We start from the raw sequence: 26,874 nt of genomic DNA on the forward strand, positions 1-26,874 counted from the left end.
AAATAGAAAAACTAAGGCAAGGCATTCTGGGATGTGTAGTTCATCAACAGCTGGAGGGCTGCTTATTGCCCACCCCTGTGCTAGTGGTTTCTAGTGAATTAATAGGCTACGATCTTATTACCTCAGGCTACAAAATGGCTGCCACCATTGTGTTTATACTATATGCACATTCCATTGCACGGGGGACCTATATCTCCTTGCTCTCTATAATAGCTAAAAGCACCAGAATGGCTTCGTGATGTAGGATCCCTACAGTATTTGGAATTGGTAACATCCCCTCTTGCATTATTTTCAGTCCTTTCCATTTTCTGTGTGCCTTAATGATTGACCTCTTCATCGGTGCAGGTTTCATTGTATTTTTTTTTTCCTCTGGTCCTTCATCCTGGTGTTCTAGTGTCTGCTGCTGATGTCATATTAAGCTATGTGTGACATTTCCCCCCATATCATGTACCCGCTAAAGTAATTTCGTGCTCAGAAGATTTATCCATTTCAATGGGATTTTGTCAGCAACAAAACCGTGGAGCTGTTAATTGGCTTGTTAGTGTATGTGTGAAAACTGGCATGGCTGTGAGTAGAAACCTTGACGATTTCTCAGTGAGGCTTCGGAATGTGACAAGATGAGGGAATCGTGTGAAATGAAGCAGATATGGTCTTTATAACCCGCACATTCTGTTTATTTCTTACTCACTGTTACAGATTTTATTTATATACTGCACAGTGACTACTGGACTGGCTTCTGTAACCCACTAAACAGCTTATATATACATTGGGCACAATTAAGGGAATATAACCAAATAAAAAAAAGTTGGTGCATTTCAACCAATGAGATGTTTGTTTCCGTTTTTTTATAATCGGCACTGGAAAATGTATTATTTGGTTGGTACAAGCAACCTTATTCTCTACACCAATTGCCAGAACGGTTTCCTTTCCAGCTTATGTTTTTATTATTTATACTTTGTGTAGAAAGAGTAAGGAGGACACAATACATAAAGGCCCGGATTCTAGTTGGTTCGGTCCCCTGCGTGTCTTCCCCCCCAATTAGTGTAGCGCGTGCCCTCGCATGGCTTACTTCTCTCTCCATGTCTCGGGCCCGGTGCTTGGCACATTTTACATTCGGAGTCGTTAATCAGATATGCTAATGTGTGAAAAATTTACAAAAAATAGAGAAAACGGTAAAAAAAATGAAGGCGGCATTTTTGTGTCAACCATTGATGTGTTGACCTTTTGACGATGTCGACCTATCATCCAGATCCCTTACAAAATGCTCTTCCCCCAAACATTCCCTGTGTTAACTGTTACCTGTACACGATGCTTCTGTTTGGTCGAATTTATATGAAGCAGGCAATTGCTGGGAGCAGGGCATTTTGTAGGGCTCAGAAAATCAGTGGGCTCATCTTTTTGTGAGCGTATAAATGTGCAGAGACTGGAATAGCCACTTTCAGCATCTAGTTTTGAGATGTCCCCATCAGTTGCACCAGCGCTATGACAAGTGCTGATTTTCCATCTGACTATGGCCTTCCACTGAGGTTAAGGGACTGATTCTGGTTCACTCGCAAAAGCAAATTCTCTCTCTCTAATGGACAAAACCATGTGCACTGCAGGGGGGCAAGTAACATGTGCAGAGAGAAATGATTGACACCTTCTTTATAAACCTCCAGTATATTCCTAATGGTCACTAACCGCCTTCTATGCGGTCCTGCTTGTTCAGTTGTCCGGGACAGTTTTATGCACTTCTCCCAGGTTGCCATCTGCAGAAAAGTGGCACCTAAATGAATTGACCCCCCTGATGTGGCATAAACACATAGTAAGTTGCTGAGCATTCTCAGTATAGCTAGGTCACTCAGCACACAGCGATGTGTCAGCGCCGTGTGCCGAGCGATCTGTCAGGGCCAGTGTTCTCTGGTGAGAACACTGGCCCGGCCATTAAGAGATTAATATCCAACATACAAAGGCGTAACTACCATAGGTGCAAGGGGTGCAGCTGCTATGGGGCCCAGAGCTGAAGGGGGCCCATCTTTCCTGTCTAAATAATATGTTTGACATACATTTATCACCATCAGTTGCTAAGTAGGGGACCCTTACAAACTTTTGCTATGGGGCCCACGAATATGTAGTTACGCCCCTGCCAACATGTTGTCTCACAGGGGCCCCGCATCGCTTTTGATATATCCCTACACACGGAGCGATGTAGGGGCATTTTCTAAGCAATCTAGTAAGATCGCTTAGAAAATGTCCGTTAATCGCTCCGTGTGTAGCCCCATTAGACTGAGCTAAAATGTATCACAACTAATGAAGCCAATCCCGGAGCATTTTTTCAATCCCGGATTTCGGGATTGAAAAATGCCCAATACCGGGATTCCCGGGATTGGCTTCCCTAATTTAAAAAACGCACCCCGGCCACCCCGCATATTTACTTACATATGTGGGGTGGGGTGCGGCCGGGTGTGTGGGTGGCCAGCCGGCCGGGTGTCTGTGGAGCCGGGCAGCCGAGGGGGTTGGCGGGCGTCAGGGGAGCCGGCGGGTGGATGGGCGGGGAGCCGGCGGGTGGATGGGCGGGTAGCCGGCCGGGTGGATGGGCGGGTAGCCGGCCGGTAGGATGGGCGGGGAGCCGGCCTGGAGGGTGGGTGGATGGGCGGGTAGCGGCTAGCGGGGCGGGCAGCGAGCCGGGGGTGGGGGGCGGGCTTCTGGGGAGCCAGCCGGGTTGGTGGGCGGGGGCGAACGCATGCTGCACAGAGCCACACTGGCTCTGTGCAGCTGCTTGGCCTGCGCAGCGTGACCTCTGTACTCGTCACGCTGCGCAGGGATGCACTGCCGGGGAAGGGAGAAGCCGGGCAGCGTCTGAGCACACGCTCAGACGCTGGCAGGCATTAGACTGCGCATGCGCAGTCTAATCCCGAAATCCCGGGATTGGAAACTCCAATCCCGGGATTGAAATCCCGGCGTTTTAGGGACCAAATCCCGGGATCCCGCCGATCCCGATCCCGGGATTGGCCACCCTTATCACAACCTTACACCTGAATGGATATAGATTGGAAGGTCACTCCTAACCAGCACAGCTGTCAGGGTGGGACTTGCCAGTGTGCTTGGCTGTGCTGAAGTAGTTAAGAAAAGCACAGCGTAGAATTATTTCTCACCAGACGCTGTCCACATGTCTCCTGCAGCTTTACATCTGCTTACAGTCTGCTAAACATCACACACTTTGCATGATAAATAATTCTAGGCAGCATGCAAATGAGCTGAAGTATGTCACTTATTGCTTCCTGCTTCCACTTTAGGGCTACCTCAAAGCGCCTTCCGACTATGGAGCGAGGCAAAGTGAAAGCTAGTTTCAGGTATCTCCAGCTGTGAATAAGCCTAGATTTCGCCATCATCTGAGATAGAACTTACAGTAAAAATGCAGATTGGCTGCATTACATCCAGATGCATTCTTAGCAAGGAAATATAGGTCACCGCTTTGTTTGCCTGGTCAACGAGTTCAAAACAAGGATCTATATCTCTGTATACTAAAGTTTAGATACTAAAATGTGTATAAATAGGTAGCGCTGTATTGTGCTATGTTGTTGATATTCAGATTGCTTTCAGTTAAACAAGCTGGTATGCAGGGATTTGCAGGTCCTGTTGCAATGCTTAATGTGTATGCAGAAATGTAATTTTGGGGCTGTTTTTTTTTTTATTTTTGTCCTTTTTTTGTCATTTTCAACCATTTCTATCTTGTTGCTTTAGGTTCCTGAAGCCTTGGGATAAATCGACAAAGCAATTGTAAGAAAGCTGCTGACAATGCATTAGAATTCGGGATACTGCCAAAAATTTGGATTATAACATTTATTCTGGATTGTGCAAGGGAACGAAAGCGACAATGGGGAGGAAGAAAATCCAGATTACTCGGATAATGGATGAACGGAACAGACAGGTACTAACTAGAAAGCTTATAAATGTATATTGGGTACTTGTTTCCTAGAACGGCGCCCAGATTTCCTACGTACGCTAAAGTAGGGAAATCGCATCGCATGGGCCATTATAGCGGCATGCGATGCAATTTTTTAACGTCATTTTTTCAATGCTCTGTGTGCCCCACTGTATCGCATCGCACCTCCCACAAAATTGCATTCTATCGCATGTGATTTTATAGGGTGTGCGATGCAATTGCATTAGCTATACAATGATATCATTGTATGTCCTAAAAAGACGTTTTACCCCCCCCCCCCCCCCCACTATCCACGCCACCCCGAAGCGTGGCGAGCAGCGGCGGAGCACGTCCTCCGACCTTTTCATACCCCGCGTGGAGTCGATTTTATATAGGGGGCCGAGCGCAGTGAGCCACCGAGCCAGAAGCGTGGCGAGTGGACGCGGATTACTTTACATGTATTCTGCGGGGCTCGCCACGCTTCGGGCTCGGTGGCGCGCTGCGCTCGCCACACTATACAAAATCAACTCCACGCTCCGCTTTACTAAAGGAAATTTGTAAAAAATAGGTGTATTTGTATCCAGAAATACACTTATTTTGGACATTTACTATCCCGAAAATACGGCAATTCGTATTGATAGCACATGAATACGAATTGCCGTATTTTCGGGATAGTAAATGTCCAAAATAAGTGTATTTCTGGATACAAATACACCTATTTTTTTTACAAATTTCCTTTAGTAAATTTCCCCCAATGACCTGTAAATAAATGATAAAACAGTCTGTTGCACATCATCTTTCCCAGTGCTCCAGAAGCTGCTGGTCAGCCACAGCCTCTCTCAGCACTGTGTGGATGTGCACCTCGTTTATCCCTGCTGCTCGGTGACACCAAAAAAGTAGAGCAACATCCTTATTTATGGTCACTGGACGTCTTACATGTGTAGTGTTCTCCATTTCTTTCTAGTTTCCCACCAGGCCAGAGCACGTAGACTACTACTTCCCCTAACTGCCATTAGATCCGTCTCCTATCTGTCATACTATTCCAACACTGAGGGTGTTTGTGTGATCAGATTTGTAAAGTGGACATTGGCAGCTGAAATTCATTGACAACTCATCAAGATGTTTTGGTTCAGTGTGCTGCGGTGGTGGATGTCCTTGACCACTGCTCATCTTGAAACATCTGACTTGATGTTCTCAAAAGCAGTGCAAAAAACCCAAACCTGCTTAGACCTTGACTTGTGTGTGTGTTTGTGTATGTGTATATAAGATATATATTACATGATGCTTGTTGCCAAGGGAGATTACATACTCTTTCCATAGGGTGTTCCATGCTCGTTGCCAGGGGGTAATACATGCTTGTTGCGATATTGGATTAAATGCTCATTGCCAGGGGGGAATACATGCTTGCTGCCATAGGGGGTTAAAAAAATGCTTGTTGAGATATCTTATCTTGCGGGGGGAAGTGCGGCAAAGATGGCCACCGCAGCATGGGAGACAGCTGCTAGAGGTACAAGAGTACTTCTAGCGTGTCTTCTCTGTGGCGGCAGCCACTTTTGAAGAGGCGCGGGGTCTCTGTAATGCTGTCAGAGACTCTGTGCCTCCGCGACACTGCTCCCCCTGAATGTGATATTAACGCGTGAACATGCCCAGCACTAATCTCCTATATATTTGGCTACATCTGTCACTCAAAGTGGGTGTCTGTGTCTATAACGCTCTGTTCCTGGACTTTCCTCTTAATGTGTGATTGCCTTCATCTGTGCTGAACACCTTTCTGAGAAATTAACCTGTTTAAAACAGGTGATGGCAATCATACATTAAGGGGAAGTCTAGAAACAGAGCATTGTGTCCCTCCTGGAGAGGGTTATGTTGGGAGGTATGTGACAGAGAACCAGCCCAGTGAGCCCACAGACAGTGCCAGACACCCACTGCCTTCCCATGTTGCCCAGCACTGCTACTCCACAGCCACCAGGTGAGCGCCCCCCTCCCGCGATTTGCGGCAAAACCTCCCCCCCCCCCTCCCGCGATTTGCGGCAAAAACACCCGCTCCCCCGCGACCCCCCCTACCGCGATTCGCAGCAAAAACACCCCCGCGACCCCCCCTCCTGCGATTCGCTGCAAAAAGAACCCCCCCACGACCCCTCCCGCAATTCGCGGCATAACCACCACCCCGCGACCCCGCCTCCCGCGAATCGCGGCAAACCCTCCCCCGTGACCCCCCCCGATTCGCGGAAACCCCCCCCCCCCCCCGCGACCTCCCTCCCGCGATTCGCGGCAAAAAGAACCCCCCCGCGACCCCCCTTTGCACGATTGGCGGCACCCCCCCTGCGACCCCCGTCCTGCGATTCGCGGCACCCCCCCCCCGCAATTCGCAGCAACCCCAGGATTAAATGGCACATGCAAAACACTGACATGGCTATGGTCGACAATGAAAAAGGTTGACATGAATTTTTGAAGATTTATTTTTAATTTTTTTAATTTTTTCATATTCATTGTCATGTGTCGACATGGACACCAATGAAGTGGCACACTTATGTCAACATTTACATGTGTTGACCTTTCTGTGTTGATTTTTTTCTTGTGGCGATTCGCGTCACACCCCCCGCAACCCCCCCTCCCGCGATTCGCGGCACCCCCGTGACCCCCCACCTCCCGCAATTCACGGCAACCCCCCACCGGAACCCCTGTGAACCCCGCCCTCCCGCGACACCCACCCCCGCGACCCCCCCTCCCGCAATTCGCGGCACCCCCCCGTGATTCGCGGCAGCTCCAGAATTAAATTGCACATGAAAAACACTGACATGGCTATGGTCGACAATGAAAAAGGTTGACATGAGTTTTTGAAGTTTTTTTGTCATTTTTTGAATATTTTCATATTCATTCTCATGTGTCGACATGAACACCAATGAAGTGCCACACTTATGTCAACATTTACATGTGTTGACCTTTCTGTGTTGATTTTTTTCTTGTGGCAATTTGCGTCACACCCCCCGCAACCCCCCCTCCGGCGATTCGCGGCACCCCCCTGCGACCCCCCCCCCTCCCGCAATTCGCGGCAACCCCCCACCGGAACCCCCATGAACCCCGCTCTCCCGCGATTCGCGGCACCCACCCCCCGCAAACCCCCCTCCCGCAAATCGCGGCACCCCCCCGCGATTCGCGGCAGCCCCAGGATTAAATGGCACATGCAAAACACTGGCACGGCTATGGTCGACAATGAAAAAGGTTGACATGAGTTTTTGAAGATTTATTTCATTTTTTGAATGTTTTCATATTCATTGTCATGTGTCAACATGGACACCAATGAAGTGGCACACTTATGTCAACATTTACATGTGTTGACCTTTCTGTGTTGATTTTTTCTTGTGGCGATTTGCGTCACACCCCCCCGCAACCCCGCCCTCCCGCGATTCGCGGCACCCAACCCCGCGCCCCCCCCCCCTCCCACAATTCGCGGCACCCCCCGTGATTCGCGGCAGCTCCAGAATTAAATTGCACATGGAAAACACTGACATGGCTATGGTCGACAATGAAAAAGGTTGACATGAGTTTTTGAAGTTTTTTTTTCATTTTTTGAATATTTTCATATTCATTCTCATGTGTCGACATGGACACCAATGAAGTGCCACACTTATGTCAACATTTACATGTGTTGACCTTTCTGTGTTGATTTTTTCGTGAGGCGATTTGCGTCACACCCCCCCCACCCACCCCCACAACCCCCACTCCCGCGATTCACGGCGCACACACACACACACACCTCCCCCGCGATTCTCGGCACCCCACCCCGTGACCCCCCCTCCCGTGATTCACGGCACACCCCCGCGACCCCCCCTCCCATGATTCGCCGCAACCCCCGCCCCGTAACCCCCCCTCCCGCGATTCGCGGCACCCACCCCCGCGACCCCCCCTCCCGCAATTCGCGGCACCCCCCCGCGATTCGCAGCAGCTCCAGAATTAAATTGCACATGGAAAACACTGGCATGGCTATGGTCGACAATGAAAAAGGTTGACATGAGTTTTTGAAGTTTTTTTTTTCATTTTTTGAATGTTTTCATATTCATTCTCATGTGTCGACATGGACACCAATGAAGTGCCACACTTATGTCAACATTTACATGTGTTGACCTTCCTGTGTTGATTTTTTCTTGTGGCGATTCGCGTCACACACCCCCCACCCCCCCGCAACCCCCACTCCAGCGATTCACGGCACACACACACACCCCCCCGCGATTCTCGGCACCCCACCCCGTGACCCCCCCTCCCGTGATTCACGGCACACCCCCCGCGACCCCCCCTACCATGATTCGCCGCAACCCCCGCCCCCGTAACCCCCCTCCCGCGATTTGCGGCAACCCACCCCGCGACCCCCCTCCCGCGATTCTCTGCAATCCCTCCCCTCCCGCGATTCGCAGCATCCACCCCCCCACAACCCCCCCTCCTGCAATTCGCGCCACCCTCCGCGACCCCCCCCCCCTCCCGCGATTCGCGGACACCTAAGTTGCAATACAGGGCATCTTTCATACAATTCTAACCATATTTCTCATATACAAACGTTCACAAATTAAGGGGGCGCAGCCCCTTACGACGGTGTGAAGAGCGCCCGTAGGGCGTGATGAATCACCTAGTATATATTATATGTGTGTATATATACTGTAGCTATCAATGTTGTATTACTATATAATCATATACAGTATATCACTCTATTGCTGTATTGTCTGTATTATAGTATTGCTGTATTATCATCCATACCGTAAAGGGACTAAATCGAATGGAAGAATTATCGTATCCATTTTTGTTCCCGCAGGTCACATTTACCAAGAGGAAATTTGGGTTAATGAAGAAGGCCTACGAGCTGAGCGTACTCTGTGACTGTGAAATTGCACTGATTATTTTCAATGGCTCTAACAAACTGTTTCAATATGCGAGCACTGACATGGACAAAGTCCTTCTCAAGTACACGGAGTACAATGAGCCACATGAGAGCAGAACCAACTCTGACATTGTGGAGGTAACAGCATTACTCCTATCTATTCACATGCACTAATAATAATAAACATTTTAAAAGATACGTATTAGAAGGGTAAACGTGTTGAACATTTGACCCTACAATGTAATAAATTATGCAAGTTTTTGAACTTGCTGCAGTAGCAAAGTAGGGTTTTGAGGATTATATTCAAATGTGTTTTCGTCAGTTGTTTTAATATAGCATTAATTGTAGTGCTAACTACAGTGCACTGCTCAGCCTAAGATGCTCAGAAGACTCTAATGAGGTTGGTGTATGTTGGACATTTAATATAGAAGTGTATTTGGTTAACTGGTACCTTTTTTTTTTTTTTATAAAGAAACTGCCCTTGTGACATACGGGGCTTATTAATATGGTTTGGGGGATGGTAACAGGTAGGTGCTTATGTCCATAGATTTAGGTCATACTTGCCTACCTGACCCTCTCCATAATGGGAGAAACGGCTCTGTTCCTGGACTTCCCTGGTAATGTATGATTGCCATCACCTGTGGTGAAACACCTTTCTTATCAATTACCTGGCTCCACACAGGTGACGGCAATCATACATTACCAGGGAAGTCCTGAAACAGAGCATTTACTCATGGAAAGGGTCAGGTAGGCAAGTATGATTTAAGGATATACCAGAAATAACAGTAGAAGGCATAGGTTCCCAAATGCGGTCCTCAAGGCACCCCAACGGTCCAGGTATTAAGTATATCCATGCTTGGCCACAGGTGACTTAATTAGGAACTCAGTCAGGCTGATTTAATCATCTGTGCTGAGCCATGGAAATACCTAAAACCTGGACCGTTGGGGTGCCTTGAGGACCGTGTTTTGGAACCTCTGGTATAAGGTATAATTTCCTATAATGATGTTGCATGGGTTAGCTTTTATAGCCTTTCCCCCTCCAAATTATGAGTAATTACTAATAATCACTTGTCTCATCCTTCTTGCGACGACATTGTCCATGACTTTTTTGATGTGCTACACGTTACCTTCTTTTCCTCTGCCTCCGCCATGGCAGCCATCAAGAATGGGTATCTCCCTGCTGGGTAGTGCTTTGGAAAGGAAAAAAAGACCTCTGGCCCCTATAAGAAGGCTCCTCCTCCGAACACCAGTGTCTTTTTTTCCTTTCCGGGTAGTGCAGGGCATGTGGACACCAGCTCACCTTAGATAGAGACTGTCGCTCCCTGCAGCTGCTTTGGCTTCATGCAGAGGAGAGAGGAGCGTAAGCTCCATGATGCCGAAGGCGGGCCCCATGGGGTAGCTATACGGCGGCGTCCAGGAGGAAGTATACGGTGGCGGGCACGGTGGTTGTCGGCTCACGCTTCCCCTGCCCCAGCTCTGTGCTAAGGGCGGGCGCCGAGTAGTGCGAGCGGCGTGTACACAGAGGAGGCGCGTCATTAGGGCGCGACTTCCGGTACGCGTCATGTCTTAGGGGCAGCCGGCGTTGGTTCCACGCTGATCTGAGGTGCGGTTTGGCTTCCCCAAGAGACGGTAGCAAGAGAGAGGTAGCGTCTATTGGCAGATCAGGCGTGGGGGAATATTGCAGCAAGGAGAGGCGCACTACTCATAATGGAGGAAGACAGGCAGTCTGGTGCGAAAACGGGGTGAGCTATATGTGGTGTAGGGTGTCCACATGGTGTAATGTTGTGTGGAAGTTGTAGTGACTGGTGATATCTTTTAGGTCGGAGCATAGTAAGGATAAAGGGAAGAGCAAGCAGAAGAAAGTGCTTAGCAAATGTACAGCATGTGACAAAACGCTGCCGGACAAACATGTAGGGACTGTATGTGAAGGCTGTAAGGCCTCTCAGCTGTTTTCCCCGGCTCAGATGTCGAGCTTAGTACAAATGCTGAAAACAGCCCTGGCTGAAACATTTGCACCTAAGGAGGATACAGGCAAGACACCCAGCAAGCGGAAAAGCTATGTGTTAAATGAGTATACTGAGGATACAGCGGGTCAGTCGGCCGGCCCTAGTAATCTTGGAGGGGACTTGGATGATGAAGAGGAGGAGGATCCAGGTCAGGATAGGTCTGAATCAGACTTTAACGCCGACATGGTCGACAACCTTTTGGTCCGGATTTATAAGGCATTGGATATTGAGGACAAGCAGGAGGATGTGAGCTTGCAGGAGATGCTTTTTAAAGATAAAAAGCAGAAAACTAAAACGTTCCCCCTGTCTCAAACCCTGAGGGACATAATAACTGAGGAATGGAAGCAACCGGATAAAAGAGTGGCTATTCCGGGGAAGGTTAACAAGATGTACCCCTTTGACAAGGCGCAGGTACTCTCATGGGAGGAAGCACCGAAAATAGATGCAGCGGTGGCGAGACTGTCAAAGAAAACGACACTGCCACTAGAAGAGGCCAACGCCTTTAAAGATCCAATGGATCGTAAGATTGAGTTGGGTCTAAGGAAACAACATCTAATTTCGGGGGCTTCTCTAAAAGCAGCGTCAGCTATGGCTGTGACGTCCAGGATAGTAAGAGGCTGGTGTCAGCAACTAGAGGGAGATATTTTAGATGAACTCGCAACTTCTGAACTGTTGAAGGTTGTGCAGGATGTGCAACTGGCAGTAGAATTCATTTGTGAGGCATCTATGGATGCGGTAAGGTTGTCGGCCAGAGCAGGGGCAGCAACGGCCGCAACAAGAAGGGCGCTATGGTTAAAACCATGGGCGGCGGACGCGCAGTCCAAAAATAAACTCCTGTCCATGCCGTTCCAAGGGGACTATTTGTTTGGCAAACAATTGGACGAGCTGGTGGCTAAAATATCAGGAGGGAAGTCGGTTTGGCTTCCTCAAGATAAGGGAGGCAGACGAGTACCTCCAGCCAAATTCGGGAGATTTCAGCCCCAGGACTATAGAGAGTCACGGGCTTATAGACCAGGGAGACCCTATAGAAGGGGATCCTGGGTATCAAGGGGCAATTTTCGTGCCCAAAGGAACAGAGATAAGTTCTCCTCCAAAAAGGAGGCACAGTGACGTCAGGTCACAAACAGTAGGGGCCAGGTTGCTGAAATTTGCAAGCGTCTGGTCCGGGACCACTGGAGACAAGTGGGTCCAAGAAGTAATATCCTCCGGGTACAAAGTGGAGTTCAACAGAGTTCCCGGAGAATTTTTTGTTCAGTCTCCAATTCCCAAGAACAGGGAGGAGAGAAAAGCCTTATTGGCAAGTTTGCAAGAGATGCTGGAACAGGAAGTAATCAGCGTGGTGCCAGAAGGGCAGGAGTTTCGGGGATGTTTTTCCCGTTTTTTTGTAGTAAAAAAAGCAACAGGAGGGTTTCGTACCATACTAGATCTGAGACGGCTCAATCAGTTCATAGAGGTGAAATCCTTCAAAATGGACAGTATCAAGTCAGTAATACTGGATTTAAGTCAAAAAGACTTCATGACGTCGATCGATCTCAAAGACGCCTATTTACACGTCCCAATTTGCATAAGCCATCGAAAATATCTGAGGTTCAGGCTGATGGGCAAGAGTTATCAGTTCAACGCCCTACCATTTGGGCTGGCAACATCCCCAAGAACATTCTCCAAAGTGCTAGTTGTGTTGATAGCCGCACTAAGGCAGAGCGGGATAAGATTATTTCCTTACCTCGACGACATTCTAATAGTCGCAGATTCCGAGGAGAAGGCCCAGGAGCACACGGACAGAGTGGTGCAGTGTCTGTTGGAGCACGGATGGCTGGTGAATTACAAAAAGAGCCAACTCATCCCGGCTCAAGAAATAACATACCTGGGAGTAGTGATAAATACAAAGGAGCAAAAAATTTCCTTAACAGAGGTCAGAAGAAAAAAGCTAATTCACCAAGTAAAAAACCTGAAAAGAAAACGCGTTGCATCCTCACGAGATTACATGGAAGTGCTAGGCCTCATGGCATCAGCAATAGAGGTGGTTCCTTGGGCAAGATTCCATACAAGAAAGCTGCAAAACTGTTTCCTTCTACAGTGGAACAAAAATTCAAAAGATTTGTCCCAAAAAATAATCCTGTCGACAAGGGCCAGGCAGGACCTGGACTGGTGGGCAGCAGGAAGCAGGCTGACAGCAGGAAGATACTTTGGCACAAAGCCACAGGTAACGCTGACCACGGACGCCAGCGAAACAGGCTGGGGAGCAACCTGCAATTATCAGGTAGCCCAAGGAAAGTGGCAACAAGACTGGAAAGAAGCTCACTCCAATCTGCGGGAAATGGAGGCGGTGGTCAGAGCCTGCAAGTGGTTTCAAAACCAACTACAAGATACAGAACTAATCGTGAGGACGGACAACCAGGTGGTAGTGGCCTATGTGAATCGACAGGGTGGCACACGAAGCAGAGCATTGATGGAAGTGGCCGCCAGACTGTTCGAGTGGGCGGAAACCTGGGTTCTGAGCATCACGGCAGTTTACCTAGCAGGGAAGGAAAACGTGGTGGCAGACCAATTAAGCAGGGTGGAGTGTCTGCCAGGAGAATGGGGCCTCAACCAAGAGGTGTTCGAAAATCTGGTGCAAAGATGGGGACGTCCACAGGTAGACCTTATGGCGACGGCAAGAAACAGGAAAGTACCCAGATTTTTTGCCAGGTTCTGGGAGCCGTTGGCAGAACAAGTAGACGCCCTGTCGGTGCCCTGGGACATAGAGAGGGCTTATGTTTTTCCCCCGATACCAGTGATCCAGAAATTACTAAAGAAACTGCAGAGGGAAAAGATAGAAGTAATAGCTATCCTGCCGTATTGGCCTCGCAGAGCATGGTTCAATACAGTCCAGAAGTTGGCAATAGACGATCCATGGAGACTACCTCCAACCAAGGACATACTAGTACAAGGAGAGGTATACAAGGAGCAGCCGGAATCGTGGAAACTGACGGCTTGGCTGCTGAAATCGGGGGTCTGAAGGCGAAGGGGTTCAGTGAAGGAGTAGTGGAAACCTTGCTGAAAGCAAGAAAGCCGGTAACCATGAAGATATACTATAGGGTTTGGAAGAAGTATGCGTATTGGGCGAAGGAGAATAAGAAGAATCCTCGCAGTGTGGTCACCATACTTTCTTTTCTTCAAGAAGGGTTACGGATGAACCTCTCCCCAAGTACTCTGAAAGTACAGGTCTCAGCGATATCATGCATACTGGATTGGGACATAGCCAAGAACAGATATGTACAAAGGTTCATGCAGGCTGTAAAGAGGATCAAACCAAAGATAAGAAGTCCGGTACCCTCGTGGGACCTGAATCTAGTACTGGGGGTACTAACAGAATCTCCGTTTGAGCCACTACAAGAAATAACCTTAAAGCTTCTGTCGTGGAAAGTGTTATTCCTAGTGGCCATGACCTCAGCTCGTAGAATATCGGAACTCCAAGCATTGTGGATAAAGGAGCCGTACTTTAAAATGTATGCGGATAAAGTAGTCCTAAGGACAAACCCGATGTTCGTACCAAAGGTGGCGTCAGAGTTTCATATCAATCAGGAGATTATATTGCCCACATTCTGCGCAAATCCGGCGAATAGTAAAGAAAGCAGGTTACACTGTCTGGACCTGGTCAGAGCCCTCTCCATTTACAAGCAAAGGACGGCCGAATTCCGTAAAGTCGACAATTTATTTATACTGTCAGAGGGAGAAAGAAGGGGGCAAAGAGCCTCTAAACAGACTTTATCAAGGTGGATTAAAAGCTGTGTGCGACAAGCATATGTCATAAGACAACAGGAGCCACCAGAAGGTTTTAAAGCACACTCAACGCGATCAGTGGCGTCGTCATGGGCAGAGAAAGGATCTGCATCACTGACAGAAATTTGCAAAGCCGCAGGGTGGGCCTCAGCGCACACGTTTACACAGCATTACAGAGTAGACGTCTGGTCTTCCGCTGATGCTAAGTTTGGGAGGAAGATCCTGAGCGCAGCAGTAAACTGAAACATGAGGAAATGTTCTATTGAGTTATGTATTATAGGGCCGGTGGCCTGTTCCTAATTTATACGTGAGTATACCCTCCCTACGAAATACAGTACTGCTTGGGCATGACCCATTCTTGATGGCTGCCATGGCGGAGGCAGAGGAAATACCGGATTATTACCTGGTAATGGGTTTTCCTCTACTCCGCCATGGCAGCGGTATTTCCCTCCCTTGAGTGAACGCTCAGGAAAGGGGGGGGGGATGTGTAATAATGATGTTCGTTTGTTTTAAAGCTGAAGAATATAAGACACTGGTGTTCGGAGGAGGAGCCTTCTTATAGGGGCCAGAGGTCTTTTTTTCCTTTCCAAAGCACTACCCAGCAGGGAGATACCCATTCTTGATGGCTGCCATGGCGGAGTAGAGGAAAACCCATTACCAGGTAATAATCCGGTATTTTCCCATGCGATAAAAACAAAACAAAAACAACACGCAGATAACTGCCCATTATGTAGTGCAATGTAATCTCATACAATGGCCATCAATATACTCTGTGCCACTGTTTATTAATCTGTGCTATTGAGCTAGACTTTCCTATGTGAGCTAGTAATCTGTGCTATTGAGCTAGACTTTCCTATGTGAAGGACCCAAATCATTTTACAGTATAGTGTTAAAAAAAATGTCCTACAGAAAACCTCTAATTATCTAAATGACCATACCGTGTGTGGGTGTCACCATAGTTTCAGGGCATAACCTGGGTCAGAAATAATCCAAGGTCTTTCTACCTAGTGATGCTCCTTGACGAAGGCCACCCAGTAAGCACGGGCATGCCCCCAAGATCATGTTGCGACGGCTCCTGCAGTAGGTAAAAAGAGCCCCTAATATTTAAAACTGGGTATATCCACACCCCCACCAGATCTCCAGATCTGCAGCATTGAGCTTCTAACTCTCATTGACAGCCATATGCCTCTGATGCTCATCACAGATAACTTGTATCTTAATTTACATGCAAAGTAATCTGGTTTGTCAACAAGATAATGTTTGTGTCATTTTATATTATTATTGATATTATTATTATGGCGTGCAATTAGTTTAAGATACAGTATAGTACTAATATAAGTGAGTATTGGACAGTGTTTTTTGGTTCACCTTATGCCATTGCATATTACTTTATCAACTGGACTTGGTGAACCCCTATCAAAATTGTTAAAGGTCTATCAAATTGTAGGTTACATGAATGGGTTTGCCATTTCTGAGGTTGTATGTTTAACTGGTCTTTTTTCTATTTGGTTGTTACTCAGCTGGAAATAAGTGTTTTGTGTAATTCTCTTGAAGCATAGCAGACTGATTCCATAATAAGGTGGTCTTATTTCTTGGGGACGACCTTCAGGTACTCCATAGTAAAACCATTGCTAACAAATGACCCCATCATCCCTATTGTAGTTCAGTGAATTGGGCTGTGCTTTGGTATAGTTTCACTAAGTACAGTGTATTTATAATTTGCAGCAGTTACTAACCTGAAGGTGCTTGGGTCTTTTCAAAGGGTATAGTGATAGTGTATTTTGGGGGGGTTTCATTTTATTTTTCTTTCCATTTTTGTCTTTCTTCACAAACCAAAATAGGTCCTATTTTATTTCTTCATAATGATATTTTTACCAGTGGTATATTTGCCGAGAGTGTTCCTCTACATTGACCTATTTAATGTAGGGTCTGGTCAACCCATATGGATGGAAGAGGAAGTGACGAGAGATTTTTTGTTTTGCTTTTTTAAGTTTTTTTTTTAATATCACCTGTCTATACGAAATGTTCTTTCAGCTCAAAGCCGCCCAGTGTGTATGGTCCGGCGATGAGTGCTGCTGCGCGCTCCCGCAACATCGCGGGGAAAGCCGTTCATCTGTCGGGGCCGGGCAGGGGGAAATCTGCTCAGTGTGTATGCATTTAGCGGCTTTCCCTGCAGCGAAGAACGCTATCATCGCTGTCCATACACGCTGGGCATAGTCGCTCAGTGTGTATGGACCTTAACTGTTGTTGGCCCTCGATGACTGGAGTTGGCTACCCCAGCCTTTATATGATTTATGTTCATGACAACAGGGCTGTATGGGATCAGAGCATTAGTGTGATAAGGTGGAGTAGGAATCAATGGGCACTACAGATTTATATTCCCAACACAAAGTGATGATGTGATGTGGGGCTCCTGAACAAAAAAAATACTGTCAAAAGGCCAGTGGTTGGCATTATGGCTTTAAAATAAACTCCATCATTTTGCAGAGCTGGCGCATTATATATTTTCATGAGCGAGACACTGATGACAAGTTGCAATGGCTGTGTACTTAAATACCCCACATTCATCTAGTAGCAAAAACAAGAGCCTGTAAAAACCTCTGGAGGGACACAATGAGCATTTGATGTCTGTGCTCACAGAAGACTTCCTGGTGTGGCTCACTCTGAATTCCTGCGTTTGGGAAGTGTTTTCACAGATGTTTTCAAGCTTCTGTAGAAATGCATTAGATTACATTGAGAGCAATGAAAATGGTAATTTTGGTAGCCAAATAAAACATAATACTGAAGTTTGGTACCTGGCAGCTCTTGTTTAATCTCATAACCCAAATCAATATTATTGAAGCTGTTGGGGCAAATTATAAAGCGTCCGTGTTTCAAGGAGCTTAATTATTTTTGCTCATGTGCTTCAAAATAGGGAGGCAATACATCTGGCAGGTTTATATGACAATTGAATGCTCTAGTTAATGAGTTTTGGCAAGAGCCTTCCGTGCCAGGAGAAATGAGATCAGTGGTTTTCTCCACAACGTCTTAAAGACAAATTGCAGTGTGTTCCTTGGCCCGGGCTTTAGTTGAAGAGTTGCCTGTCTATTTCGAACATTTTATTGGAACAAAGTCAATGTGTTTTTGGATATGTTGTGTTTTTCTGGATGGGACGGTTAAGATCTTAAGCTAGAATTAATGGCCATTTAGGTTAAGCACTTTCTTGTTTGTTTGGTGTCATTACTGAAGTGTGCCTGATACCAGGATGTTTGGACTCTACAAGCAGAACGTTGTGAGTTGTGGATGGAAGCCCTTTCCTGTGGGGTATACACTGCGCAGTTATTCTACTTTTAAACCTGTATCCTGTGCGCAGGATTTAAAGAGCACTGATAAAAAAAGCAGCTAAGAAGACTTTTTGCTTTGGAGATCATTCAACTAGCCACAGAACTTACTGCAGGTTTTTAGCTATTCTATTATCCAACACATTAAGCGTTTAGTTTATACAGTTACTACGCACAGTGAGCCGCAAAGGGCGCACTAAATGCATGTTTCTGTTTGCACCCTCCCGTAGCTAATTAAGGTCCTGATTCAGGATTGTTTGATAAGATGCAAACATTGCTGCTTACCGAACACCTGATATGCCACCGCCCGTCACCGAATCCTCTCAGAAACATGTAAGGGCATGTGTAACGAGAAGACATCCCCTCGCATGAGCCGCCAGCAGGAGAAACCATTAGATGGTTGTCGACCATCTAATCAGTTGTCCTGCCATCGCAAATAAAAGTCAGTCTCAGAGAGAGCCAGGATGAAGATGGGGCGGGCAGATGGGAACGCCCAGCATTTTAATGGGGATGCCCATAAAATGCTAAGCGTTCCCATGGCCCAGCGCCGTCACTGCCCTGGGCCCTCCCTCCCCGCTACGTATGGCCCGGCGAGTGTGTAGCTCAACGCGGCCATTCCCTGTCAGGGTTTGCACATGCTCAAACCCAGGCAGGGGCCTAATTCAGATCACTGCTGGTGATCCAGAATCGCCTTCAAAATTCCACCTCATTCAGTACAGTATAGAATGTTATATTGGGGCAGATATATGAAGCAGTTGATTATGGACGAGAACTGAGCCAATGGAGAAGTTGCCCATGGCAACCAATCAGCTGCTCTTTTATAATATGTGTGTGTGTATGTATGTATACAGGTTCAGAAGCACACAGATATTCAAGTGTTGCATCTCAAATAAATCTGTGCAGTCTTGCAAAGCTGTTTCTTATCCAATAGCAACTAGATTAACACAAAAAAAACCTCGTGGAGTAAGCGGAAGCTCATGGTGCACCGAGAAGGAATGTTTGGTGTGACTGCAGTAATAGTGAATGAGGACACATCTGTAGCCTGTATCTGAGCTAGAACACTAAGGCCCTTATTCTGGTTGGTGCGGTCGAGCCGCATATGCGGCTCCGACCGCACCAGACGTATCCCCGCCCACACTACGGATCGCCACGGCCGTCCGTACACGGACGGCTGGCGATCCGCACGAAAATGGTGGAGGCGTACGCCTCCACCATGGTGGGAGCTGCCCCCTGCATTCGATGGTCGACGACCATCGAAGGCAGGGCCGCACGCCGCGGCAGCTCCCGCAAGCTGAGACCACACGGACAATCGTCCGTGTGGTAGCTTGTATGGGGGCTGAAAGCTGACATCCGCCGACGTCAGCTTTCCGCCCCCATGAGTGGCGTCATGCCCTCATTACCATGCGTACGCCCCGCGTTTGCATGGGAACGCCCATGAAACGCGGGGCGTACACATAGGGAAATGAGGGGATGAAGCCCCTCACGCCCCTATACGCCCCCTTTGCGGCGGACGAAATCCGTCTGCGGCGAAGGGGGCTGCACATGCGCAGATTGACCTCTGCGCATGTGCAGAAGAAAAACATCGGCGGTACGGCCGCACGCGGGCCGTACCGCACGAATCAAAATAAGGGCCTAAGATATCAATGAACACAAAATATAAGCAGTGCTGCTTGTAGGAGTTCCACAGGGCAATCCCTGCAGACAGACTGATCTGTGCTTTATCAGGTTTATGGATAAACCTTAAAGTCTATGTAATCTTCAGCATTTTGAGGGCAAGGACAAAAGCAGGTGCTCTGCGCATTTGGAAAGCCTGTGCTTGGAAGTAATCTGCTTTCAGTGAGACGTGGCATCTTTTGTATGCAGTAGTCTTTCACATTCATGCCTACAGAATGTTTGGCTATGCTTAGCATTGTAACTTGTCTTTCAGTGCTAGAATAAATATTTTAGCCTTTTATATAGTTGTCACCTGGGCAAAGTCATGTTTAAATTGCGGTTCCACAGTTAAATCTTCTATACATAATACGGAGAGGATGCCATGCAAATGCTTTAATCACTAGAACAGTGTTTAAATGCAGACAGTGTTTTGGACAAGCATCCAAATCTCTTGACAAATACACTGTGTGATCTAGAAAGCATTAATATCTTCCAGTGGCAGTTTAAAAAAAATTTATATTTTTAAGGATTGTAAATCTAGAAAAGCACTGTTAAGGTGCCCATACACTAGTAAGATTTATCTTCAGATCTGGCTGGTTTGAACAAAAACATGGTTATGGATGAGTGACAGTTTGTCAGTTTTCCAGCATTTCCAAGCAAATGGTCAACTGTCATTTGCGCTCATCCATAACCATGTTTTTGTTCCAACCAGCCAGATCTGAAGATAAATCTGCGTGTGTATGGCCACCTTGAATACTGAAAACCTCTCACGGGACACTGCCCTTATGTGGGTGACTGTTTCTGATAATTATGCATTTCGTTGTGAAGGTACAGTACACTAGTGTTGTCATGATTGTGACTGGATGGCCTTATTACTCCGCTGGCTGGTACAGAGTTTGAGTTTATTGTATTCCTGAGTAACTTAAATGGACTTTGCTAATCCTGGAGTAAAGGCAGGGCCGGACTGGCCATCTGGCACTTCTGGCAAATGCCAGAAGGGCCGAAGACCTTGTGGGCTGCTTTGTGCAGAAAGTTCTGAGAACTTTCTGCAGTAGCGCTGAGCCCGCCCTGCTGCCTTGAGTCCTATTGCACCGCGCAGTCCCCCCCCCCCCCTACGCTTCATTACAGCGGTATTCAGCCCAGAGATCCACCAGATACCGTGAGAACCGGGGGAAGCAGTGCAGTGACGTCGCAGTTAGAGATGATCTGCACTCTCGTGAGAGCGGGACCCGCTGTCTGGCACCTGGGGAGAGATGCGATCTGGACTGTGAGTACGGAGGCAAGGAGACGCAGATACCGTTTGCAGCACAAAACAGTGAGTTGTGACAAACCTAACCGCAACCACTCAACATACGGAGTGGGACACCGCAGGTTAATCTAAGGGCAACATTGACACTGAGCACATAGCTATTTGTAATGGGAGAGGACATAGGCAGAATGCCTATGAGATTGTAAAGGGGTTCCCATGAATCGCCTGAAGCCTGCCTAGTCTCCCTCCTAGTTCTAAAGGTGCCCACACACGCACCGATCCCGGCGTGCGTTGTGGGCTTAACTAGCACACATAGCATCGCATCGTATGCCTTGTGCATACAATGTGCATGCGATGCGATGCTATGCTAGAAAAAGCTAGTACAAAAAGTATGTGCAGCACATACCTTTTGTACTGTACGATGAGGTGCCGCGGGAGCGCGCACCCCATCGTACAGCATCGCACCGCCGGGATCGGTGCGTGTGTGGGCACCATAAGAGCTCAAAACTCTAACTAATCTGCTTGCAGAGAGACGTTACCAATTACCCCACAAGTGACACCCTACTTAGACAGAGGAAGCAGATGGGCATTACGGTGTGTTCCATAATGTGTAATGCCTCCTTTTTGTGATGCCACGCCTCCTTTTCATGAGGCCATGCCCCCTTTTACGGGGGTCAGGCACCCTGTGCTCCTCCTGCCCCGTGCAGCAAAGGGTGCGTGGTGTATGAATGAGCCGGCAGCGGCAAGAGTTCTAGATTGAGCACAGCGCAGAGCCCCAAACACTACAGCCTCCCCACCACTGCTGCTGCTTACCCGGCGCCTTCCTCCCCGCCTCATCTCCCCAATCCGACTTTTTTAAAGTCAAATCGAGATGTAAGAAACTGGAAAAAACTGTTGAATTTGGCCCCGTTCTGAAAAAAGCACACGGATTGTCGGATATTCCACCAATCCACACTTTTTCCTACAGGTCGCTGCTGCTGCTCACCCGGCGCTGTCCTCCCCGCCTCATCTCCTCAATCTGACTTTTTTTTAAAGTCGGATCGAGATGTCAGAAACGGGGAAAAACCTGTCGAATTTGGCCCCGTTCTGAAAAAAGCATGCGGATTGTCGGATATTCCACCAATCCGCATGTTTTCCTACAGGTCGCCGACATCCCTTATTGATGGTGCTGTAGAATTAAAATGTATGCGATGTTGGCCATCTTGGCTGTGTGACTGTGTCCCCAAATGCAATGGCAATAGCCACTCGTAATTAGTGCAACGTTTTCAGTTCTGTAGTATCTAGCTGTGCCTGGTCTAAATACAGAAGCTACATTTTCACTCAATAGTTACATGGGAAATGGAGAGACATGCTTTTCAAAGGTGCGTACACACTATACAAGATGTTTTAACAATGTGCACGATAATGATATCACACATATCGTTTAGTGTGTATGCACTAAATCATTAATGATGAATGCTACCCGCAGCGTGTCTATATATCGGGAACGGAACTGTAAAGAATATGAATTTAAAGGAACACGAAAAGGCATATTAAATTACCACAAAATTTACCCTGCGGCTAATTGTTGGGTAGTTGCCACGTAACCTGTGGATTCAATGTTTTTTTCCTACATGTAAACCCCCAATTACGCCTATTTCTCGCTGACTTTTCCTTACGCCTTTTAAAGTTGCGAGGAAAGTCCCTGCTCAGGTAAATCCCTGCTAACTACAGTAAATCACACTGCTCCTGTAATAAGCCACCGGGTAAACATGACAGATTGATCTGCAGAAACCTGCCAGTGAATGTCCTGAGGAGTATATATTATATTATATTACAATATTGTCAAATACTAAATAAATGACCAGCTGCAGGGTGACTGTAAAGTGCTCCTCTTTGGTTGATAAAGACAAGGATATTAACGCTGGTAAGATGATGAGAGAATCAAGGCTAATGTGTCTCGTAACCATTTTGGCAAAGAGGATTTGATCCAAATTGCTTTAGTGTTGTTTTTTTATTTATTGTATTTTGTGTGCAATCTTGTAAGTCGTCCCAAAACAGCCAAGTGTAGAATGAGCTGATTAATGAACTCATTTTCCAGTGTGTTTCCTGAAGAAAGGAAACTTCAAATTTTGCATCATACAAAATGTTGCCATATGTTTTGTTATTATTGTGTTGGTTTTAATTTATTTATTATTATTATCATCATTATTTTTTTAAATTGCTTCATTTGGTAAAAAGTCACTTTTGGCGGTATCCAGACTGATCATAGACTGACTCATGATAGACAGTCATATGGTCAACCACTAATGGTAGTCAAAAGGTCGACAGGGTCAAAAGGTCGACACACAATAGGTCGACTGGGTCTAAAGATCGACATGGAAAAGGTAGACATCCATTTTTTTTACAAAATTTGAAGCCGACATGCAGTATTTCATTTCCTACCATCCGCTAGGACATGGAGGGAAAATAAAATAGTGCCCGGAGCATGGCGAGTGGACGCGGTACACTTAGACAGTGTCCAGGTCGACCTATGTCGACATAGACACCAAAAAAAACCATTAAAAACTAATGTCGACCTTTTTCCAAGTCAAACTTTTACCTGTCGACCTTGAGGCCCTGTCGCCCTTGTGAATGTCGACCATTAGTGGTCAACCATATGACTGTCTATCATGAGTCAGTCTATGTTTTATACCATAACCACTTTTGGCAACACAAATGTACCAGTACCAGACTACCAGTTTCTGCGCCTGTGACCAGATACTGTGTAAATGACTCTGATCAGGACACCGCAGCTTCTGTTTGTGCGACTTTGGCCACAATCACACATGCGACTTTTAATACCGCTAAAAGCCTGTCCCTGTTGTACAGACACGCGTCTCAAGGACAAGCACATTCAGTGTCTTTAGACACTCACATACTCTATACTGGTTGGTGCGTCTGAGACTGCAGCCACTTCTGCAACACGCCCATAAAATAGCCACCTCTGAGTCACCCCGGGGGAAGGGGCCCTCATTACTTGTGCAGTACATTTCAGAGTATGTGCATCTAATCTTCACTCTATAGTATTGCAATTTCATGCTAAACTCCTGCTGAATTAGGCCCTATGTGCACAGATTGGCACATGTACTGTGCATCTTTTTTTCTACTTAGACGCATGTATAGTTGAAAAACATAATTTTGCTTCATGAACATCAACATTGCTTCCAGCTCAGAGGTTTTCTATAGTTTCTTCTAGTGTTTTGGATGGGAGGGTTCAAAAGGCATAAAGCGCAACAGAACCTGCTGCACTATATAGGAAACTGTTAATAAATAAGCATAAATAAAAGGCTGAAAATAATAGAACTGGGAAATATGTGGCCAGCTGGCTCCACAGTCAGAAATGTGATGTGTATGGCAGTGTAAGGGTTAGGTATGGAATTGCATGAATTTACAAAGTCGTGTAATTTAGCAACGTGAATAAGCATCCAGTCCTGCTGGTTTCCTGGTAACGGTCAGAAGAGGAGCACTTACCTTCAGTAAATGGCTCTTTGACGTCAGTTCTGCTTTCCTGTCAGAAGCGCAAGTAAATGTTTTCCCAGACTCCACTTTTTCTGTTCTGATTATTTCTGGCAAATATTAGCCACAAATAGGTGTCTAACTGATCTTTTAAACCAGGGATGGGGAACCTTTTTTGTGCCAAGGGCCGTTTGTATGGGGAAAAAAATCCTTCGGGGGCCATATGTAAAAATTTCTCTTTCAAATTGTCCTGCTGCAGCCGTCCCACGCTCCGGCGGCTACCGCTGAATAGGACTGACAGTCTCTGGCTGCTGTTGATTAAGAGGAATCTCGCGAGAACTACCGACCTCTCTTGAGAATTCCCCTGTACTTGACTCCCGGCAAAGCCGCCGGGTGGGTGGGCGCGCCACTCAGACTGGCTACGGGCGCCGCATACGGCCCCTGGGCCTGAGGTTCCCCAACCCTGACTTAAACCATTTAGTAAGAACCCTATGTTCTTATTTAATAATAAATACCAGAAAATTATATTACAAATTCGCAAAGAATGAGAGTTCTCTTTCGTTTGGTCAAGTCTGGACCTCTACTACATTGCTTTCTGTGAGTGTGGATCATAGTGTAGACCCTAAAAGTTCAACAAGCAAAAAGATAACATGCTTCTCAGCAGGTGCCATTCTCCGCTGCGCTTGGCACCCTTCACCATTCCCAATCGTATTCCATGTGGATGGTAAGAAAAAGTTCCAGAGGAAAAAATCAAGAAAAACGTTTTCAGGTGTCGACCGTTGTAATGTCTACGTTTTTGTTTGTGGCGACCTGTTGACTATCGATCGACATACTGTAGACATTGTCGATCTATAATCTGGATCTTATTGTCACCCCGTATGTATGGGGATTAAGAATGACAATAACTTCCTCCTCCCACCCCTCCCCCCGCCATCACTTAAGGCCCATACACACTGGGCGACTTTGAGATGAAAGCCGCTCAAAACAGCATGTTCGAGCGGCTTTCAGACGTTTGTATGGTCTGGTGATGAGCGCTGAGGACAGCTTTGCATAGCTCTAGACTGAGCAGCTTTCCCCCAGTGATGAACGCAATCATCGCTGTCCATACACGCTGGGCATAGTCGCCCAGTGTGTATGGACCTTTAGTCATCAAAAGATAAAAAATTGGACATTCCACAGATCACTGTTTTTTTTTTCCAACAATTACATGGACTAAAATATAGGCACATATATCACATGCTCTAATAGATGTTTCGCACTTTTAGACATTAATCTTAGCATGCCTTCTTTGCAATCTAATTGGTTAATGTGGAAACACTGGAAATCTCTGTCAGTCCCAGGAAGAATAGCAGTCCTTTAAAATAACTGCAAATAATTATATCATTCCAATCTGCATTTAGTCTATTTTAAGAAGATTGGCAATTTTGCTATTTGTGGTTATAAAATATGTGACACTGGATTCTATGCTGACGGTGGTCTGTATGTATGTGTGACCACTGGTTTGCACATCACCGGCATTGCTTGGGATTAAGGGGAAGGACTTATAGAACTGCTAAAGCCTTAACAATCCAACTGTTGGGAGATTGTTAAATTGAGGAAGACCACCATTCTCATTGTATCCTGATGTTAGGTTGACACATACAAAATGTCGACACAAGCAAAACTGTTGACATGGCAATGGTCGCCACATGAAAAGGTTGACATGAGTTATTCATAATTTTCTTTAAATAGTTTTCACTTTCTTATTCTTAAGCATCCATGTGGACTATGATAGTGAATAGTAAAATGTGCTGATCGCAGTGGTAGCGCGGCACCTGTCCCAACACATGGTAAGGGAAGCGAGGGTACGCAGGACACTAATAAAAAGTTAAACACAACACAAAATGTCAACATTTTGCTTGTGTCGATCTCTTCCAAGTATCCACCTATTGATGGTCGACCTAGATCAGTGGTTCTCAAAAAAATTTTAAATCACCGCACCCTGGAGTATTACAATGTTTTTCACTGAACAACCCAGTGTTTTTCACTTAACCCCATTAAAATAAAATAGGAAACAATAGAAATGAAATTGTGTTTTATATCTCATCCTTGGGGTCAGTTACATGGTATTAAAAAGGATTCACTTCTAGTTGTCCACAATTACATTGGCCATAAATAATTTTAATCTGTCATGCAACACCAAACCAAGGCACTCCTGGTAGGCCCCCATGGCTCCCCAGGGTGCCACAGCACACAGTATGGAAAACACTGACCTAGACACTGTTGACCCTATGACCCACACCTGTTCTCATAGAGGACTAAGGGGTAGCGGTATTACTAGGTACATGGCTTGAACACCTGAGATATCTGAGGGATCTCCGATCTCCTGTTCAGTGTCCTCTTTTAGAAATATATAGATACATTTGTTTATAGAAGCATGACCTTGAATTGTGTCTGAATTAATATGGATGTATAGGGCAGATACAAATTTATCAGCTTAATCTTTGCCCTTATTTCCGATTTTTAGAAATAAGGGGATTTCGCTTTCCAATCCCAGCCATTTTTCACCAGGAAAACTGGCGGGATTTGCAGAGCCGGCTCTTTGAGAAGCCGAATCTGCATTCGCGGAAACGGTCACCATTTCTGCAGAAAGA

General features: G+C 46.5%; 1 protein-coding gene across 8 annotated transcripts in view; it reads left to right on the forward strand.

The window, feature by feature from the left end:
• MEF2A (myocyte enhancer factor 2A) overlaps positions 1-26,874 on the forward strand; it is a 126,613-nt gene that overhangs the window by 59,465 nt on the left and 40,274 nt on the right. For 7 of the 8 annotated variants that reach the window (XM_083184264.1, XM_083184266.1, XM_083184259.1 and 4 more), the window contains exons 2-3: positions 3,724-3,910; positions 8,709-8,912. In XM_083184264.1, the coding sequence (XP_083040390.1) occupies positions 3,857-3,910; positions 8,709-8,912 (258 nt within the window). In that variant the 5' untranslated portion in view covers positions 3,724-3,856. Of the gene's footprint in view, positions 1-3,723; positions 3,911-8,708; positions 8,913-12,145; positions 15,204-26,874 lie in introns of those variants that run through there. The other variant, XR_014473540.1, reaches the window with a different exon arrangement.

Source organism: Crinia signifera, chromosome 4 (genome assembly GCF_055691185.1).
Source record: "Crinia signifera chromosome 4, ASM5569118v1, whole genome shotgun sequence".
NCBI classification, from domain to species: domain Eukaryota; kingdom Metazoa; phylum Chordata; class Amphibia; order Anura; family Myobatrachidae; genus Crinia; species Crinia signifera.